The 20,833-nt window shown below is 35.6% G+C and overlaps 1 protein-coding gene and 1 long non-coding RNA gene across 2 annotated transcripts in view; one reads left to right on the plus strand and one right to left on the minus strand.

Annotated features, from left to right (window-relative positions):
- LOC117403327 (mitochondrial fission regulator 2-like) lies at positions 1-16,952 on the minus strand. Its single transcript, XM_034005395.3, has 8 exons — positions 16,264-16,952; positions 11,637-11,790; positions 11,154-11,258; positions 10,761-10,885; positions 7,003-7,202; positions 5,697-6,000; positions 3,334-3,514; positions 1-1,001 (listed from the first exon to the last, which is right to left on the minus strand). Exons 2-7 carry the CDS (start codon positions 11,706-11,708, stop codon positions 3,334-3,336), a joined length of 987 nt encoding a protein of 328 aa, XP_033861286.3. The 5' UTR covers positions 11,709-11,790; positions 16,264-16,952; the 3' UTR covers positions 1-1,001.
- LOC131737128 (uncharacterized) overlaps positions 16,480-20,833 on the plus strand; it is a 21,101-nt gene continuing 16,747 nt past the window's right edge. The window contains exons 1-2 of the long non-coding RNA XR_009328703.1: positions 16,480-16,508; positions 17,545-17,722. This is a non-coding gene — a long non-coding RNA (uncharacterized LOC131737128). The remainder of the gene's footprint in view (positions 16,509-17,544; positions 17,723-20,833) is intronic.

The raw sequence follows: 20,833 nt of genomic DNA on the forward strand, positions 1-20,833 counted from the left end.
ATACAGGCACTTACTGCCTGTAGATTTGATCCCCTTCCAATAGATCTTGGCCAGTAACATAATCTGTGCAATAACATAACTTTCATAAGGGAGCTGACCATATGTGATCCAAAGCAATCAGTCATCTGGAAATGTCAACTTATACAAATCAAGGATGTTATTTTTTTTTTCTTATTGATAAAGATTTGTTATTGGGCATAAAAAGTTAGTGTTTTTATGGCACTAGCATAGACAACAATGCACATTAATATGGTTTATTTGAAGAATACCCCTTGCTAAAAAAATAAAAACAAGACAAAACAAAAACCCCACCAGCTAAAGCTTGCAATTTTTTTAAGTGAAGATGTAGGGACCCTGCTTATTATTTCATACAGGTTTTACCATTTGCTTTATTATCTTATAGTTTGGGTGGACTTGAACTCAGCTGTGAATTTTATGATACACTTTATAAATAAGCACATAGATAGTGATATGCATTTTTTAATAAGAGAAGCTTTAAAATGGTAAAAATGCTATAAAAAATACATACTGCTGTGACTGCTACTCAATGATGCCAAGAACTACTTATTAAAAACTAAACATGCAACCTCAACCTCTACCCAATTTATCAGCAACAACTACTTATCAAAAATAAAATTTTGACTAGTTATAAAATATGGAAATATAAACATTGATAATAGACATGGTTGGGCATTTCCAAAAAGAAAAGAAAATACATTGAAGACCAACTTGAATGAAAAACATGCATTTTAAGCATGTGGAAATATTTTAAATTAAAAAGAGCAAGAAGCACAAACAAGCTTTTCAACAAACTTCAACATTAACAAAAATAAGCTGCATTATTTGTTGCAGCCACCAGTCTTTAGACTGCTCATAATCAAAATACCCATGCAGCATTTAACAAGATGCCCCAGCACTCACTGTAGGGGACTTGTGTGCTTTTTATCTAATCTTAAAAAGGGTATATGCTTCCCAGGTACCTTCAACACTTGAGATTCAATCTGAAAGAGAAAAACAGGTACAAAAAAATCAAACATCTAATAAAGGTTTCAACAAAAACATGAGTTTCTTTGAGTTTGTCCTTGTCTATTAATCAACTCACAGGGACTGGAAGAGAACATGCTAAGTTATAATGACAACCAAAATCCCTAACCCAGACCAGTAGCTGGAAACATTTTCCACTTATGCAGGCTGAATACAGTGGTTAGTGGGTATTAGTGCTGCACAAACTGATCATTTGATTATTCGGATTGCGCTCTCCACAGAAATCAGGTGCCGACAATCAGGTGAGGGTCATTGGTTTTGATTGGGCAAATTTACCATTCCGAGTGAAACAGGTGAAGAAACAGCTGCTTTGATTTGTGGTGATTGCTGCTTTTTTAAAGCCCTGCATGCACGTGGAAACATGTTGTCGAGAAACTTTTTTCTGGCCCCAGCAATCCACATAAACCCAAGCAGTTGTTTCTTCACTTGGAATGGGAAATTAGCCCAAACCACACCAATGACTCACCTGTGGATAATCGGTTTGTGTAGAACTAGTACATAACATTTCCAACAGAGCAGAGATCAATTTCGTTCTCCATTTGGGGACTGCACGTTTACCAATACTACTTTTTGTTACTGTCAGAAACATCAGCAAGAACTCCTGGTGCTGGTTGCAATAGTTAGTAAGGTCGTATCGAATACTAGTCTTTTAAAATCAGAAAGAAAATAACTGAAAAGGCACGTGTCATTTATCACCACTTTAGATTTCCTGTTCAAGTCCCACTTAAGTCTGACTAGGCTGTCTTTTTATATTGTAACTGTTTCTCAAGCCAGACATTTTTTTTTTTTTTTTTACCCATGTCCGACTTGACACAAAAGTCCAACTTGTAAGTCCAGCTTGAAGTCAGACTTTAGTGACACCGGCTCCTGAAGTCATAAGTTTGTAGTTTTTTTTTTACAAAATGTTTACTTCACTAAATACAGACTTTTGTATTGAATATCCATTGTTTAATACCCTACTTTGTTGTGGTGTTTTTTAACACATAAATGCAACTTTTCTTGTTTTTAAATAAACATTTTATAATGGGCCTTATAGATGCATAATAGCACAGAAGTACCTTTCCACTAAACAGAATATTCAGCTATCCGACATTCCGCTTTGCAGAGTAAACTGTGTTACATATAAATGGGATTTGTACACATTTTTTCAGTAGAAATAATTATTCAGTTAAGTGACTTGCAGCTGTGTTCTATATTTAAAAGTCACCATTAATATCCACATAAAGACCAATATTTACAGTATGAACACAAAAAAGCTATTTCAACTGGTTCTAACCAAAATTCTTTTGAAACACAAACTGCTGGGTTTTTTTTTTTGTTTTTTTTTTTTTGTTTTTGTTTTTTTTGATGAACAAGGATTTTCTATCTAAAAACTACCCCTGTACAATAATGTTATTTAATAAGATAAGGGGTCTTTTTGGCCCATGGTATGTGAATAAAGCAATCTGGATTATCTTGAAAAATATTAGGCAGTGATACAGATAGGATAAAAAATGTACAGCTATGCATTTCTTGAAAACATGAAATGTGCTACACACACAAATTCTTAATTGTGTATGGAATAAACCACTTTGTGTTAATTCTGTATGAACTGTGTAATTATATATGTCAGGCTGGGTACATTTGGGGATTTTGTCATTCAATCCAAAAGCCGCTGTATTCGCCATAAGCAGTCAAAAGTTATTCAAGTTACATAAAACCTCATCTTTCATTATATAGGTAATACACAGAACAGATTACTTTCCAAAGTGCTCCCACGTAATCCATGCATATGAATTAAAATCATCTACATTTAATGAGTTCTATCTAGTATGACTTAAGTATTACTAAAAATGTTATTATACATTTAACTGTCCCACTTGTCTGTCTGTCACACTCTACATGGTGAACACGATTACTTCCTTGGCAGCAAATTTATTTTATTATACACTCCTAGCTACCTATCGAAGTTTCCTATTGCACCCGACCATAACATTTCACTTGTTGTGTGCTTATTACGTGAGTGTGAGGAACATCTGTATGTGCCTGTACTGATTTTAAATACAGTAAGACTTTGTTTTGTTGTCCGTCTCTACAAACTAATTTGCCTAACGTGTGAAAGAAAAAGTTACATTAACTAAACACCTGCTTTTTTTTTTTGCATTTATTTAGCTTCTTTCTTCCCCACATCCTGACTGAAACAGGATGCTTTCTTAGTGTGCTAGCACCATCTAGGCAGCTTACAGTGGCACTGCAATCCCACAGAAGTGTAATGAAAGTGTAAGCAATTTTAGTTAATGATACACATACCTAATGAATCTCTGGACTTCCAAAAGGTGAAGTCTCAAATGATTGGTTTTCTTTGTCAAAAGAATCTTCCTTATGTCTATGTGCAAATTTCCGCTTCAAAGCATCAGCAATTAGTGCTGCAGGGTCCGAAATCGATACCCGCTTCTTATCTTTCTTCATAACTGGCGTGCCTCCCGGCGACCTGCAAATTGTCAAGAAAATGTCTTGTTAAGGCGATTCACAAAAGGAAATCACACATTGCAGATACCAGATGAGGGAACTAAAAGAAAATAGTGTTTCTAAACGACAGCATATCCCCTACAAGCAATTGTTTTTCTTATTTTTTTTTTTTAAATATGTAAAAAAATATTATAGGCTTAATAAACATATTATTTTTAACTAGTTTTCATAATTTTATACAAGAGCCATTTTATATATTATAACACAGAGGGTCATGTATCAAGGGTTTGCGAAGGCCATAGCGCCGAGTTTACGCCGGCCTTAAAATTGCCCTGTATGTATCTTGACACTTTTGGCAAGTTAAGGCCGTATTAGCACAGCCAAAATGAGATCCCCATGCAATGTGCTCCGCTGCTCATTAGCCATGCATTTTAAGGGGTGTCAAGCCTTATATGCATGGGCAAACTGTAGGTTGGGCTCATTTGTAAATGAAGCCAGTGTTATTAAAATGAGATTTATGATGCGGCAGAACAGCTGCGTCGGCCCTAAAAGGTTCCACAAATAAGTCAGATTTCAAATTGTTCTTATTTGGGCACAAAGAAAGAAATCAGAAAGCAGCTGATAAGAAAGAGCATTATGGCAGCAGTCATATAGGGGCCCGGAAAATTCACTGTATTTTTAAAAGAAATTCACAAATGACAATAAAAAACCCCCCAACAAATTTCACAGAGTCACAGATTATTAAAGAATGGATAAATAAATAAATAAATAAATAAATAAATAAATAAATAAATAAAAATCACCAGAAAACACATTTTCTATTTACATTATATTCTACTGATGTAAGTTGCCTAAAATGTGTTATCATTGATAGTTCATCAAGAACATAACCCAAAAACCAAGGCTAAAACATTTTAACGTTTAGCCTAGCTACTGAGTCAACTCTTTAAAATGTACATTCGCTATTGAAACAATCTTTAACAATGTAACAAACTTCTGCTGGAAACAAGTTGTTTAAAATGGTCTGTGTTGGCTGCAAAAAAAAAGTAACAAGCAGACAAAATATGTTTTTTAAAAAACAACCTTGAATGACAAATTCAGCAACATTTTCGAGTTTTGTGAACTTTTAAAAACTTATGTTGACACATCAATTAAAATGACCATGTAATTCCCATAGCCTATTTTGCTGCCTCTAATCCCAAAATGTTAAACACGGGAGAAACGTTAACTGCAAACATGAACCTCAATGGCAAAAACTGAAGCTTTTGTGTTTTTCTTTATACACACTGTACATTTCTAGTAGTATGTAGACATGTCATTGTACAGTATGAGGAATTCACCAATCATGAAGCCGGTATTTGTTTGACCCCATTGACGTAGTAACCAAATGCATGGCATTGTGCCAGACCGTGTACAGCTACTGTAGCGCTGCTTCTACTTGATAAAATTATGACATCAACAGGGGAGGTGAAGAGTAATGTAAAATACTTTAAGAAATAAAATGCATATTTCTCAAAGTAGGCAGTCAAATACACGATTTCCATGAAATTTGTGATATTGTGAATTTTCTGGGGCATTTCTTACGATGGAGAGTGCAGGATCCTAACCTTCCTGAACAACCCAGGAACAGAGGGAGAGTACTGAGAAGAAGGGAGAGTATTTAGGATCCACATTACCCTTTTTGATCTTCCCGAGGATTAAATTATAGCTTGACACCGGCTACTTCGTTATGTACAACTGTTTGTATTCATCGTATAATAAACCTGGTACATTAAGTTATCCTTTTCATTATGTATATTTGGTTTTATCCGTTGTATAATAATAATATAATATGTGCTATTTTTCGGATTAGCCTGTTAATCTGTGCTACCTGTAGCCCATTTTGCGGGGGAGGTGCAGCACATTTCATTTTGGTCCAGTTAATACATTCGGCATGGGGTAAAATTTGTGCCAAGGCAGAGCGCTACTTTACACTCCACCAATTTAGCGCTGCATCGGTCGATCTTGATACATGTCCCCCTAAAATGTCTGCATTTGTGGGCCTAGGGCCAAACATGATATAGGGCCAAATCTTGACCACAATGCACCTCAATGCACTTTTCAAAATTTGGCCCACAGACTTAAACATTAGTTCTTTACTTTAAGTGAGTTTTTTTTAATTTTAAAAAGAGTTTCACATTATGAATCTTCTTTCCTCTAAATACCTTTCCACTGCTTGCAGCCGAACCTTGTTCATATCTCTTAAAACGTGCAACATACTGGGGACGGAGTCAGGAGCAGAAACATTATCCCTGTTGCGCTGCCCAGACCTGTTTGTAGCACACCGCTGTCTGTTTAAGTCAACATCCAGGACTTGAGCTGTTCTACAACTGGGTGGTGGTGGCAAAGGAAGGGATGGAGGGGGAGGTGGAGCAGACATGCAGATAGGAGTGGATGCTAACACTGGAAGAAGAGACATCCCAGGGGTACCAGGAGGCTGCATGAATCCTGACTGGGACATAGAAGAACCTGAAAAAAACAGGACAAGTTGCAGATCATCCAACCCCCCCAAAAAAAGTAGTTTTTAGGTATCAGCAAGGAGTGTACATGAACATAATACTGTTATAAATACTGATGAATGATAAAAAGGACCAATAAAGGGGTACAGTATTAAAACAAATAAATTGGATATTATTTAACAAGTTAGAGATCCAGCATAAATTTTTTTTTTTTTTAAATAAAAATGTCCACCCTAGTGCACTGGGGTTTGTGATCTGTCCTCTAAATAACTGCAGGAACAGCGATTAAAAAAAAAAAAAAAAACATTACTGCTGTGTAACCTGTTCGACAAAGTGTGCAGTAAAACTTACACTAACAGCTTTGAAACAGACTTTAAAGTTACAAGTGTAAAAGGTAGTCAGGATGTTATCAATGAAAATAATAATTACAGGTAAGTTATTTAAACAGTTGTAGCAACATGTGGTGACGTGTCAGGCTATATTTCGCTGAACCCCATTACTTACTCTTTAATTTACCGGTAGGTTTAAAAAATACTTTCTATTCCATACAATCTACTGGTTATATAAACACAGCACTCCATAAACATTCATAGAGTGCTGTGGTTATTTCATTAGTATTTAGCTGTCCTCATTCGTGGAATAACTATAGTACATGAATGTGCATGGTGTATCCTCTATAAACCAAAAAAAAGTGCTTAAGAAAAAAAAAAAAAAAAAAAAATTTGAACATTTTGAAAAAGGAGCACCGTTTTCCTCTAAGATTGAAAATAAATTTACAGGCATTTACATTCTTCAACCGGTTTTTTGATGTAAAGACTACTTTAATACCTTGGTAGGCCTCATTTTAGTGAACTGAATGGAGGCTAAATCAAGCTGCTGTTCAAATCTTTAAAATATGGCACTCAATTAAAAAAAAAAAGTTATCCACTCACTAACACAAAAACAAGTGCAAAAATAAGTTATTTTGAACTGAAGTTTACATAATGAAAGTAAGAACAGGATTTATTCTTACCTTGGTCCTGCATTGTAACAATCATGGCAATCTGCGCACGTAACCGTGACAACTCATCCTCCAGGGCCGTGATTTTCTTTAAGGCACCTGCGTCTGTAGTTTGTGAGTTTCCTTCTTTTTCTACCACTCTTTTAATTGACTGTGACAGCATGGAGATTTGTTCAGGAGGTACTGGGATGCAATTCGTTCTTCGGTCAGCTCTACAAGGACGAATTACATTTATTTAATAGAGAATAAAAACAAAGACAAATGTACATGAATAGCTGTGATATAGCAGTATTATGTTTATGTACATGAGTGCTAACTATCCATTATCACTGCACACAGTCCCTTTTAGTGCTGAAGATACATTAAATTAGGAACACTATAGATGAAAATCTGTTGCAGCTTCCTGGTACTTAATTATTTCATGTGCTGTAGTTCAAAGTTACTCCAGTTTTTGATGTATTTCAAACATTTACATATAGCTTATATATACAGACGTGCTCAAATTTGTTGGTACCCTTACAGCTAATTGAAATAATGCTTCATTCCTCCTGAAAAGTGATGGAATTAAAAGCTATTTTATCATGTATACTTGCATGCCTTTGGTATGTCATAGAATAAAGCAAAGAAGCTGTGAAAAGAGATGAATTATTGCTTATTCTACAAAGATATTCTAAAATGGCCTGGACACATTTGTTGGTACCCCTTAGAAACAATAATAAATAATTGGATTATAGTGATATTTCAAACTAATCAGTTTCTTTAATTAGTATCACACATGTCTCCAATCTTGTAATCAGTCATTCAGCCTATTTAAATGGAGAAAAGTAGTCACTGTGCTGTTTGGTATCATTGTGTGCACCACACTGAACATGGACCAGAGAAAGCAAAGGAGAGAGTTGTCTGAGGAGATCAGAAAGAAAATAATAGACAAGCATGGTCGCAAGAGGAAAACCGACCCCAGAGTGAACAGAAGGATAGTGCGAATGGTAGAAAAACTGCCAAAGATAACTGCCAAAGAGATACAAGCTGAACTCCAAGGTGAAGGTACGTCAGTTTCTGATCGCACCATCCGTCGCTTTTTGAGCGAAAGTGGGCTCCATGGAAGAAGACCCAGGAGGACTCCAGTTTTGAAAGAAAAACATTAAAAAGCCAGACTGGAATTTGCTAAAATGCATATTGACAAGCCACAATCCTTCAGGGAGCATGTCCTTTGGACAGATGAGTCAAAACTGGAGCTTTTTGGCAAGTCACATCAGCTCTATGTTCACAGACGAAAAAATGAAGCTTTCAAAGAAAAGAACACCATACCTACAGTGAAACATGGAGGAGGCTCGGTTATGTTTTGGGGCTGTTTTGCCGCGCCTGGCACAGGGTGCCTTGAATCTGTGCAGGGCACAATGAAATCTCAAGACTATCAAGGCATTCTGGAGCGAAACATACTGTCCAGTGTCAGAAAACTCTGTCTCAGTCGCAGGTCATGGGTCCTCCAACAGGATAATGACCCAAAACACACAGCTAAAAGCACCCAAGAATGGATAAGAACAAAACATTGGACTATTCTGAAGTGGCCTTCTATGAGTCCTGATCTGAATCCGAACGAACATCTATGGAAAGAGCTGAAACTTGCAGTCTGGAGAAGGCACCCATCAAACCTGAGACAGCTGGAGCAGTTTGCTCAGGAAGAGTGGGTCAAACTACCTGTTAACAGGTGCAGAAGTCTCATTGAGAGCTACAGAAAATGTTTGATTGGAATAAACAATAGTGGATGCCAATTACTTTTGTCAGTTTCAAGTTATTTCAGAGAAAATTGTGCATGCTTGTTGAGCATACCGCAGTTTCTTCCTCTCATACGCCTCATCTACAGCATCCTCCCATGGCACTGTTAACTCTACCAGGTGAACAAGGCGTGCTGATCCAGACAACAAGACAGATTATATATATATATATATATATATATATATATATATATATATATATATATATATATATACAGACGTGCTCAAATTTGTTGGTACCCCTCCACAAAAAACGAAGAATGCACAATTTTCTCTGAAATAACTTGAAACTGACAAAAGAAATTGGCATCCACCATTGTTTATTCCATATTTAATAGAAATCAGACTTTGTTTTTGATTTTTTATTCAACATAATATTGTAAATAATAAAACAAATGAAAATGGCATGGACAAAAATGATGGGACCGCTAACCTAATATTTTGTTGCACAACCTTTAGAGGCAATTACTGCAATCAAACGTTTTCTGTAGCTCTCAATGAGACTTCTGCACCTGTTAACAGGTAGTTTGGCCCACTCTTCCTGAGCAAACTGCTCCAGCTGTCTCAGGTTTGATGGGTGCCTTCTCCAGACTGCAAGTTTCAGCTCTTTCCATAGATGTTCGTTCGGATTCAGATCAGGACTCATAGAAGGCCACTTCAGAATAGTCCAATGTTTTGTACTTATCCATTCTTGGGTGCTTTCAGCTGTGTGTTTTGGGTCATTATCCTGTTGGAGGACCCATGACCTGCGACTGAGACAGAGCTTTCTGACACTGGGCAGTACGTTTCGCTCCAGAATGCCTTGATAGTCTTGAGATTTCATTGTGCCCTGCACAGATTCAAGGCACCCTGTGCCAGGCGCAGCAAAACAGCCCCAAAACATAACCGAGCCTCCTCCATGTTTCACTGTAGGTATGGTGTTCTTTTCTTTGAAAGCTTCATTTTTTCGTCTGTGAACATAGAGCTGATGTGACTTGCCAAAAAGCTCCAGTTTTGACTCATCTGTCCAAAGGACATTCTCCCAGAAGGATTGTGGCTTGTCAATATGCATTTTAGCAAATTCCAGTCTGGCTTTTTATGTTTTTCTATCAAAAGTGGAGTCCTCCTGGGTCTTCTTCCATGGAGCCCACTTTCGCTCAAAAAGCGACGGATGGTGCGATCAGAAACTGACATACCTTCACCTTGGAGTTCAGCTTGTATCTCTTTGGCAGTTAACCTTGGTTCTTTTTCTACCATTCGCATTATCCTTCTGTTCAATCTGGGGTTGATTTTCCTCTTGCGGCCGCGCCCAGGGAGGTTGCCTACAGTTCCATGGACCTTAAAGTTTTAAATAATATTTGCAACTGTTGTCACAGGAACATCAAGCTGCTTGGAGATGGTCTTGTAGCCTTTACCTTTACCATGCTTGTCTATTATTTTCTTTCTGATCTCCTCAGACAACTCTCTCCTTTGCTTTCTCTGGTCCATGTTCAGTGTGGTGCACACAATGATACCAAACAGCACAGTGACTACTTTTCTCCATTTAAATAGGCTGAATGACTGATTACAAGATTGGAGACATGTGTGATACTAATTAAAGAAACTAATTAGTTTGAAATATCACTATAATCCAATTATTTATTATCTTTTCTAAGGGGTACCAACAAATGTGTCCAGGCCATTTTAGAATATCTTTGTAGAATAAGCAATAATTCATCTCTTTTCACAGCTTCTTTGCTTTATTCTATGACATACCAAAGGCATGCAAGTATACATGATAAAATAGCTTTTAATTCCATCACTTTTCAGGAGGAATGAAGCATTATTTCAATGAGCTGTAAGGGTACCAACAAATTTGAGCACGTCTGTATATAGTGGCAATATGAAGCAGCAATAGATAATTACACCCACAAAAAATTGTGTCAACAGCAATTCCTATCACAGTGTGTAAAACTAAATGTCTAAGCCATGCAACACCACTGTGTATAATAGAACTGCACAGCATTCTTCTGTTACCTTAACATGGCGCAGGTTTCATTCTCATCACCAGCCACCCACAGTACATCTGCAAAAGAAGGAACAAAAGGACGGCCGGCTGGCGTGGTCTCTGTGCTGTGCAGTGCATGTAAATCTGAGATTTTCTGAAAAACAAAATCTTTAATTTTATCTTCTGAAATGTTCTCATCCAAACAGCAAACAACCTTGGCTATTTTATTTTGTTGTTAATTTTGTTTTTCTTCAGGTTTACAGATTTCAGTTCAATGTGATGCAGCACATAATACTGTGATGATCTTGCTTTTGCATCAGAAAGGTCGTCCACTGGATTCTGTAGCATACAAATAGGTCATTCAAAAGGAGATTAATATAAAATAGAAATGGTCTGATACAGCTATGAAACAGGCTACATACTTGGAAACAGACTCTTGGGCAGGGACTTAAAGGAAGATTTGTTCCGATCATGCGAATAATGCTGCGGTACTGGCCACAAAGTTGATTTTCCCATACTGGAACTAACTGTAATAAACACAAACACAAGAAATTACAAAGCAACAAAAAAAGCCACTGTAGCATGAATACATATGTCAACAGCAATCAAAATGATCGATTGCATATTGACACTCTTGAAGTCACTTGAAGAAACCCAATTGCATTTTGTTCAGTTGCTAAATTAAACAAATACAGTACATAGTCAATTTCAACTCAGCACTAGTAATTAAACATATTATGCTGCACTAAAACAAAAAAGCCATTATCCTTTCCCATCAACCACTTCTATATGATTTTCAATACATTTTCTTCATTTTGAAAAGTCTACAAGACGCTGCAACAGCAACACCCAAATACAACAGTATGTACCTAACATTTTTAAGGGTGAAAGAGAAGAAACCTTACCAGATCAGCTGGTACTCCAAAATATTCCAATAGATGTCTTAAAAGATCTAGCAGATCCAGATAGAGAGACATTTAACCCAATGGCATTCAGGCAAGGTAAAAAGTCTGGTCTTTTCACTCTGTTGGGTCCTGATTTAGGAATTGTTCATTTGAACTGAAAAAGAAAAACAAGAGAGAACAGAAAGTTAGAAAACTTAACAATGCAACCTGAGCGCTTCATAAAATATCACAAGAGTACATAATACGGTTGCCATCTGTCCGAGTCTGACCCGGGCAGTCCAGGAATTGGCACCTGTGTCCGGGTGGCAGGAATTAACAAACCCGGACACCCTAATGTCCGGGTTTAAGTGAAACGCATAAGAAACAACAACCTACTTTTAATATTTTCTTTGACACACATTATTTGCTTAAAGGATTTCCACTATCTTATTAGAAATGTACTGTTTAGTACAGATCTGTACATTCTACAACAAACATATCCATACTGTACTGAGCTGATGTGTGATTCAGGACTCACAGGATTTTAGGTCTGAGTGATCCTTCACCCTGAACTTGAAAATCCAAGTGAATATGCTGTGTCATGGCAAATTTCACCCCCAATTCGAGTAACTTGACAGTTCAGTTTTGCAATTAAGAGTCAACAGTAAAAACAAAAACATATTTTTACGTTTTTTATTGGTATTTAATCATAATGTTCATACTTGCTTTGCTTTTGTTATTTATCATCTCAGGATGCTTTACATTACATTGATCTCTGTGTGATAAATACAAAAATACATAAAATATGGTTTAATTACGATATATAATGGCAATTAAACCATATACATATGTGTGTGTGTGTGTGTATGTAGAATATGCTTTACATATTTAGCCAGAGCTCAGTTATTTGTCAAATTTGAGTGCATTTTGACTCATTTTGTTTCTTTTTACCGACACACAACCGATAGTGATGTTGTTTTGTTGTTTTTAATGTATATAAATAATGTTTGTTAATATTTATTATAGAGGGGGGCAAAACTTGCCATGACATAGTCATGACAGTCTTTTCTGTTGGATTTTCCACCTGTTTATACATAAATTAAGGGTGCTTTACATGTGGACCACCTTAAAAGCAACCTAATTTGAATTAAATTTGCACGAATGAAAGAACAGGCTACATGAAGCACACAGATCTAGAAGGGGAGGGTTAAAGCCTCACCAAGACAAAACTACACGGATGGGGCACTAAAGCAATGCAAAACATCTTGAAAAATATCTAGTCTACACAATAAAAATAACAATTAGGTACGAGTTTCCATACTTAAATTGTGCGGTATAGTTTTAAGACATTTCTCACTGATTTAGTGTCCTCATGGGGCAGGATAGCCGTAAGCATTTTGATTGATTAAAAGATATGAAAATGATTATTCTTTTTAATATTTATAGCGATGGAGTAATTGTGTGGTATAGTTTTAAAGATGTTTCGCATTGTTTAGTGACCAGTCCAGGCAGTTTTGTCCAGATTAAAAAATGAACTAGCAGTGTGTGTTGAATCAAGGCTTTCGGTTAGATTACTTTATTATTTATTATTATTATTATTTATTTCTTAGCAGACGCCCTTATCCAGTCGTAAATACGTAAATCGTAAATACATTTCAAGTGTTACAATACAAGTAATACAATAAGAGCAAGAAATACAATAACTTTTGTTCAAGCAAAGTACAAGTGTGACAAACCAAAATTCAATAATACAGCAGAAAATAGTGATAGTTACTTCAGGATATGATTAAATAGTGATAGTTACATTAGGATGTGATTAAATACAAAGTACTACAGGTTAAACACTTGGCAGATTACAGTATTCTGAAGTACAGGATTAAATGCAGTAAAATAGGGGGCAGATAAGAGAAAAATAAAGCACATTTACATGTTTGTTTACTTTTATATATATATATATATATATATATATATATATATATATATATGTGTGTGTGTGTGTGTGTGTGTGTGTCAACATTTAATTTAAGCTGCCTGGGTTATGGATTGCAATAACAATGTGACAATGTCTTGTTTACGCACATGCACTAATAATCCGAAAATGCAATGTCCTTTTTGTGTAGTTTGTGAATCTAAAATATTTTTCCTAAGAGACATAAGTCCATAGATAGGTTTATAAATGAACAAAATTGCAGTACTAGTACCTTTTGAAACTTGCTAGTCTCGATGTAAACTTACTATTTCTTATGTGAAGTGCATAAAATGGTATCAACAACAACAACAAAAGTTGGTGTCCCTAAAAATATTAGGTTTAATTTTTATTTTCCTATAAATTTTGATTTTTTTTTATTTATTTATTTTTTAACAAAAAACCTTAGTAAACGCTCCTACAGATTGGTCAATCAACTGTTTGCACCTCCTTACTGAGCGACTACTGTACTGTGTGCTGAGAAACCGACACCTACAGCACCAGACGGGATGACTGAGGATAAAACTCCGCCTGAAATTGACACCGATGACACAAATAAAATGTTTATTGTATTGTTCATTACATGTGCTGCTATTTACAAAAATGCTGTCTGGTTTGTGGAGTTGGGGTTACAGCCTGTGAGTGATTAAATAACTATGAATTACTACCTACAATAATTTACTCATGTACACAAACGTTCTTCACTAATCCCAATTTAAAGACAGTATGTTTCACGGTAGCCCTCGGGATTAAATTATTAGCTAGGTGGCTACATTTATTTATTAATTTTTTAAATTATCAGTGGGAGAAAAACACTTCAGCAAATACAGTAGAATCTGCCAGAACTGACGGACGCCGAATCTACTATAGATGTTAATGAGAGCATAACAAATACAAAAGAAAAACAAGGGAAACGCAGATTTTTCCAAGAAAGCTGGGGGACTTTCTATCAATGGATTTAAATACGTGAAGGATCGCCTTCCGGTTTATCAGAGCCGCCAGTGAATGTTTTGCTATTAAAATGGTATTGGTATAAGAAAAGGGTGTTTTAAAAACGTAATTTCAGCTTCCAAACACTTAACATGCCGACGATAATGTAAACAACACCAAGCTACAGACAGCGAGTCCCAAACTAAACATGTTACTGTTATTTATAGGTAGGGGTCTACTTATATAGTAAAGATTTCACATATTTTTTCGCGGGTAGGTTATGGAATAAAATTAGGATTTAACGGACCTGTTTAAGCATTAAATAAACCTAAGTAGATAATATTTCAGAGCACTATATAAAAAAAAAATTAAACAGTATTTTTAAACGATTTACTTTTTCTTGTTGTTGTTGCCCAAGTACAATGCACACAGAATAGCGAAGGAATAAAAACAAATAAATAAAAAAACACCTATAATAGTTGTTATCTCTTAACCAGCATGGTATGGGTAAAGTGTTAAGCAATACAACTGCCTGTTGGTAATCTATAGTTATGAACATGCAAAATAATATATAATCCCTTTACACTGTACAACACGCTACCTCATATAGTGATTAATAACTTCATTGTCATGATGTGAGGGGTGTGGTGTGGATGGTGACGTCAGAACCAGGAAACAGTACACAAACATACTTAAATACACGGCCAAAACTGCAGTGACAATGCGGTATCTTTATTAATTATAAACAAAACACTTTCAAAAAGGTTTCCAATTTTTCGTTTGTCAGTTAGCAAGCTAGGGTACACAGAGTATTATTGCAATTGGATACCAAAGTAGAAGTAGTTGGGGTTACCCCAAAACGTAATTACATTGACACAACAAATTAACCCTAAAACCACCAAATACAAAATAAGTTGAAGTACTTTCTCATTTAATGGTAACCCTTGAAAGACAGGGGTGCCAAATATTAAGCTTTATACCATAAAATAAAACATATAATAATAATAATAATAATAATAATAATAATAATAATAATAATAATAATAATAATAATAATAATAATAATAGGATTCAACTACAATTACTTTACGTCAAGATAATGCACAAAAGCAAACAATGCTTTGAAACGTTAATAACGCTCTATTAGTTGAGGAAAATAAAGGAGCCTTTTGTGAATAAGCATTTGTTAATATTTTAGCCTATACTGGCAAAATAAAATAATAAAAATGCACTCGTTTGAAACGTTAACTCTCTCTCTCTCTCTCTCTCTCTCTCTCTCTCTCTCTCTCTCTCTCTCTCTCTCTCTATATATATATATATATATATATATAAACAAACAGGAATACAGTAGTTTGAAGTGATGATATTAAATCCTCGATTACGTGCCCTATAAACTTCTTGACGACAGAAACAACTGTCAACTTAAATCCGTGAAAGACAGTTACTGAGAAACCACAAATGAATAGTCAAATAAAATAAACAGGATCTGCTTTAGCACAGCACTGAGTGTTAAATGGCTTTGCCGATTCTAGCTACTCAGTATTGTTCTCCGTGTCAGTGTAATTTACAACGTACACTTTCGCAAAATATTAACCCTTAGTATACAGACCAACATTTTTCGTAATAAAAACATTTTACAGCTTTTATTAAAATATATGTTATCATTTTCTTATGTATTTATATACTGTAATAATGCCTAACATAAATACATGTATTTACTAAAAACAAGTACAGTACTCAAGACACACTCACTTCTTTTGGAACGTTCAGGCAGAATCAAGTCAGACTCAAAAAACGCCGCCTCAATAACCATTGTCCTGATTGGATACTGTAACTTTATGAGGAAAAAGTGACCAATTAGAGATCAGAACTTCAAAAGTGGGAAGGGTATCAACCAATCACAGCGCGACGTACGAATATTTGTATTTGCTTTCGGAACTAGACTTGCGGGAGCGTGGTAAATTGAAACAGAGATTCATAATACTCTATATTAGAAAGTAAGTATCTGAGAATGGTTATCATGAGACAGCCATAAAATTACGTAAGGATCCATTCACAAAAATATGGGTGACAGATGGATCGATACCGACAGTAACGCGTTTTGAACGGGGTCACTAGATTATTATCATAATATATATTTGTTTTACTGTATTTTAAAAATCGACTGTATACTTAAGTGTTTCGTTAGGTTTTCTGGTAGCTGCATTTTGCCCTGTTTTGTGAGCAGTCAATAAAGCTTCAGCATATTAATTTAAGTCATACACTCGTTGCGATTTTTTGTTTGTTTGTTTTGTTTAGTGAGCACGTTTAAACAAGACTTCTGTTGTGTTTACTGAATGATTAATAACGGGAAGAGTGTTTTGCTGGAATGCTCATTTTAATTAGTTCCTATGCGATCTGTGTTTTATGTTTACATTTTCATTCTGACTGTGGGATATATAGGGCATAGACAGGAGACAAATAACAGCAATAGATTGATTTCATTTTTGTATTTTATTTATTTATTTATTTATTTATTTATTTATTTATTTTGCGGCCTGGGAGAGTCGTTTTGCTTTTGTGTTTTAGACTCACGCAACTGTAATACACAGCATATATATATATATATATATATATATATATATATATATATATATATATATATATATATTCACAGCAACATGCCGAGAGACACCAGTCAAAATGAGTGTTCTCTGAGGATGTCTAATGCTACTGGATTGAAAGGCGGTTGTACCATCAGGTTTTTCATACATTGCTTACCTTTGTAGTGCTGACCATTTCTGCACAACTGATTTCACAACGGAATTATATTGTATACAAAAAAAAAACAGCAAAAAAAAAAAAAAAACATTTAAGTATACTGTATTCTCAATCTCCCTACAAATACCTGTATGTTTTTTATTTTCATGTGGTTGTTAGCCTTTTGTATTCTGTACAACCCTTTTATCTATATATATATATATATATATATATATATATATATATATATATATATATATATATATATTGACTTATATTTGTTTTTTCTTACAGTACGTTTTTACAGACAGGCTTCAAGATGATGGATGCATTGTCTTTCGTGACCCAGCTGAGAGACTTGGGTTCAGAACCCCGGAATTGAGAAGCTTTTGTACAGGATCAAGGGTGCCTTCCTGGTTTGGTTTTGTTCTTGGACCATTAAGATTCACAAGTTCTGTTCTATACCTTGCAGGTAGTGAATGTGCTATATTTGGTATTTACCTTTCATATTTGATGCCATAAGGTTAAGCCAATAAATAGGAATTATACACAAATCCTATATTAACTTAATGTATAAGCTTCTGCAGCACGTCAATAGTTGTTTGACTCAGTGTGGTGTAGTGGCAAACAAAGGTCTAGGTGTATAAAGCTAAATTATTTAAGATTGTAGTAAATTGCCAAAATCCACTATGGACTGACTGGGCAATAATTAAATCGTACATCTATGAAAAATGGCTGCACAGTCAACAAATCTGCATTGTCCACTTTTGCTGTTCACAGCTATCGTTAATCGTATTGATAACTAAGTGCATGATTATGGACGGACCCCATTCAATGCTGAACAAATATTATTTTATTTGTGTGGTTTTATTCACCAGACTGAAATTATTGTTTTAAAAGAGCTAATTTGCTGCTTATTCAGTTTGATGTATTGTCAAATGCTTTTTTTTTTTTTTTTTAAATATGCGTTCATTGCTGTTTTTAACCTAGGCTCTTCAGTATCTAGCAGAATGCCCTTCAAACACAGAGATAATGAAGCATGAGCTTGGAATAATGGTGAACTTGGAGAAAGTTATTATAAGAGTCAGCAAACCTGGCAAAGTATCGAACTTCTGATTAAGTAGTCATGTACAATTTTAAAATTGTCATATTCCTGGAAAGGATGTAGTGTCAAGAAGTATACTGTAAGAACACAGAAATACGTGGGTTTTAAAAGCATCCGATAGTCCGAAATCCAATAAGGTTGCATTCACACTGGTTTGTTTAGTTTGAAACAATGTATCAATGTGCTTGCTGTTCACAAGTATTTGAGAACAAAGGCTGTGAGCTAGTCGAGTTTGTTTGTGTTCACAATGCAGTTTGCAAGTGCACTCTGTTTGTTTTATATGTTATGTGAACTGTATGTTTACAATATCCTGAAAGTATTTTGAAAGATGGCAGCTACTGAAGTATTGCTCCAGTTTTTTTTTTGCTGTAGAAGAAAGCAGGGGAACGGGGGGAGCACTTTGCTAATTTAATTCATACATTTGTTGAATGACGTGCAGTAGGAGAGTAGTGCAGTATTCAGTTACGCAACACTGCACTGTTCCCCTACTGCAGGCAGTAATTTGAGAAAAGACTGAATATATTTTACTATATTTGTGAGTTCTGTCCAGTTGTTTGGCTTGGACTTTGGTGTCTGAACAAGTTTATATCAGAGCTTAGTTTCTTGCACTGTCCATGTAATTAAGGTTACCAGATTTGCAGAGTGAAAAACTGGGATGCTTTATCTTCTCCAATTCACTGATGCCAACCAGCTCCGAAGCTGATATAATAACACAATCAAATTAAACATCAGGTGTATTTATTGCAGATGATAACAACTTATTATTTTTTTATATTGTCATCTCAAAACATGTTACATTTAGGTAAAACAGATTAAAAAGTAGTGCATGAACAAATATCCGAATATTTGAACAAATATTTTTTGACATGTATTCGGATACAAAAATCAGATGTTCGTATTCGCTACAAATGACAAAAATACCTTGCACTTATTTACCGTCTCACCAGAATTTCCGCGACAGTTTTAAAAAAATGGCAAATGAAAAAGAGCTCTGTGTGATAATGTGAGATGAATATATATATTGCTTGTGCAAAAGTCTTAGACATGTTGCATTTTTCTACTCTGATGCATTATGAGCTTCAACAGTTTATCATTGCCATCACTAGTGTTTTCTACTATTATAACAACCTTGACTTGCATATAGAAGGAATAGAAAGAAGACAAGTGTTGAATTGACAACAGAACTGGCAGAAGGCACAGGTGTCGTTGTCCATCACATCAACACTACGAAGGTCACTCTTGAAATCAGGACTTAAAGGCTGTGTTGCAGTAAGAATACCTCTATTAAGAAAGGGGAACACGACTAAAAGGCTAAAATATGCACAAGAACACAGAAATTGGACTATGGAGCAATGGTCAAAGGTGCTTTGGACTGTTGATGGATGGACGACGACACCTGTGCCTTCTGCCAGTTCTGTTGTCAATTCAACGCTTGTCTTCTTTCTATTCCTTAAGGATATTATCTTTGAGTATTACTCATCCTTGTTAGACAGCTTTTTGGGTCTTCCAGTCCTGGGTTTATCAATTACAGATGATGTTTCTCTGTACTTGTTGATTAAGTTTCTAATACCACACCTTGAAAATCAAGCTATTTCACTCAATGTTTTTCTTCTTTATGCAAGTCAAGGTTGTTAGAACAGTAGAAAAAATAGATGGAGACTTTGAGTTGATGCTTATAATGCATCAGAGTAGAACAGTGCAACATGTCTAAGACTTGTGCACAGCACTGTATATATATAAAACACGGGATCAACGCAGCAGCTCTTGAGCCTCTATTTAAAAGTTTTAGACAGCAAAAAGTAAACAAACCAGATTATGCGCGCACACTCATAGTGATCTCTGTGGAAAGCCATCTGGGACAAAAAGGTGTTGTGCTGCTTTAGAGCGAGTCAGAGGTTGTGTTCTTATAGCACAGATTTCCACAGTTCTGCACAGAATCACGGAGATGCACGTTCTTCGAGTGCTGCTGAGTGACATCACTCAACTCCACCCACAGAAATCTGTGCTGATTCTGCACAGCCCAGCACAGCTTTGAAAAGTTACTGCAGGAGACTGGCTACAGCTGTGAACCACAGAGACGATGCAGAGATCACAAGTGGTCTGCTAATCGTAATGCAAATAACCACTGCAACTACTGCGGCCCCCTTGTTAGTGGAGGAGAACGACATCTTATCATAAGAACATAAGAAAGGTTACAAATGATAGAGGCCATTCGGCCCATCTTGCTCGTTTATTGTTCCTAGAATCTCCAAGCTGTTTCTTGAAGGATTCCAGGGTGTCAGCTTCAACAATGTTACTGGGTAGTTGGTTCGAGACTCCCACAATTCTGTGTAAAAAAGTGCCTCCTATTTCTCCACACAGACACACAATTTAGTGAGATGTAAAATAATAATAATTCAATTTTTTTTTTATTACATTATAATAAGTACTACATAAATAAATGAGTGTGTTGTCATGGCAATTAGTGGTCAAATAAAT

The sequence above is a fragment of the Acipenser ruthenus genome, chromosome 5 (genome assembly GCF_902713425.1).
Source record: "Acipenser ruthenus chromosome 5, fAciRut3.2 maternal haplotype, whole genome shotgun sequence".
Taxonomy (NCBI): Eukaryota; Metazoa; Chordata; class Actinopteri; order Acipenseriformes; family Acipenseridae; genus Acipenser; species Acipenser ruthenus.

Coding starts and splice junctions, on each gene's coding strand:
- LOC117403327 (XM_034005395.3), bottom strand. CDS start 11,708: ATGTCTCTCTATCTGGATCTGCTAGATCTTTTAAGACATCTATTGGAA. Junction 11,259..11,636: donor TTGGAGTACCAGCTGATCTG/GTAAGGTTTCTT, acceptor TGTTTATTACAG/TTAGTTCCAGTATGGGAAAA. Junction 7,203..10,760: donor GAAACCTGCGCCATGTTAAG/GTAACAGAAGAA, acceptor TCGTCCTTGTAG/AGCTGACCGAAGAACGAATT.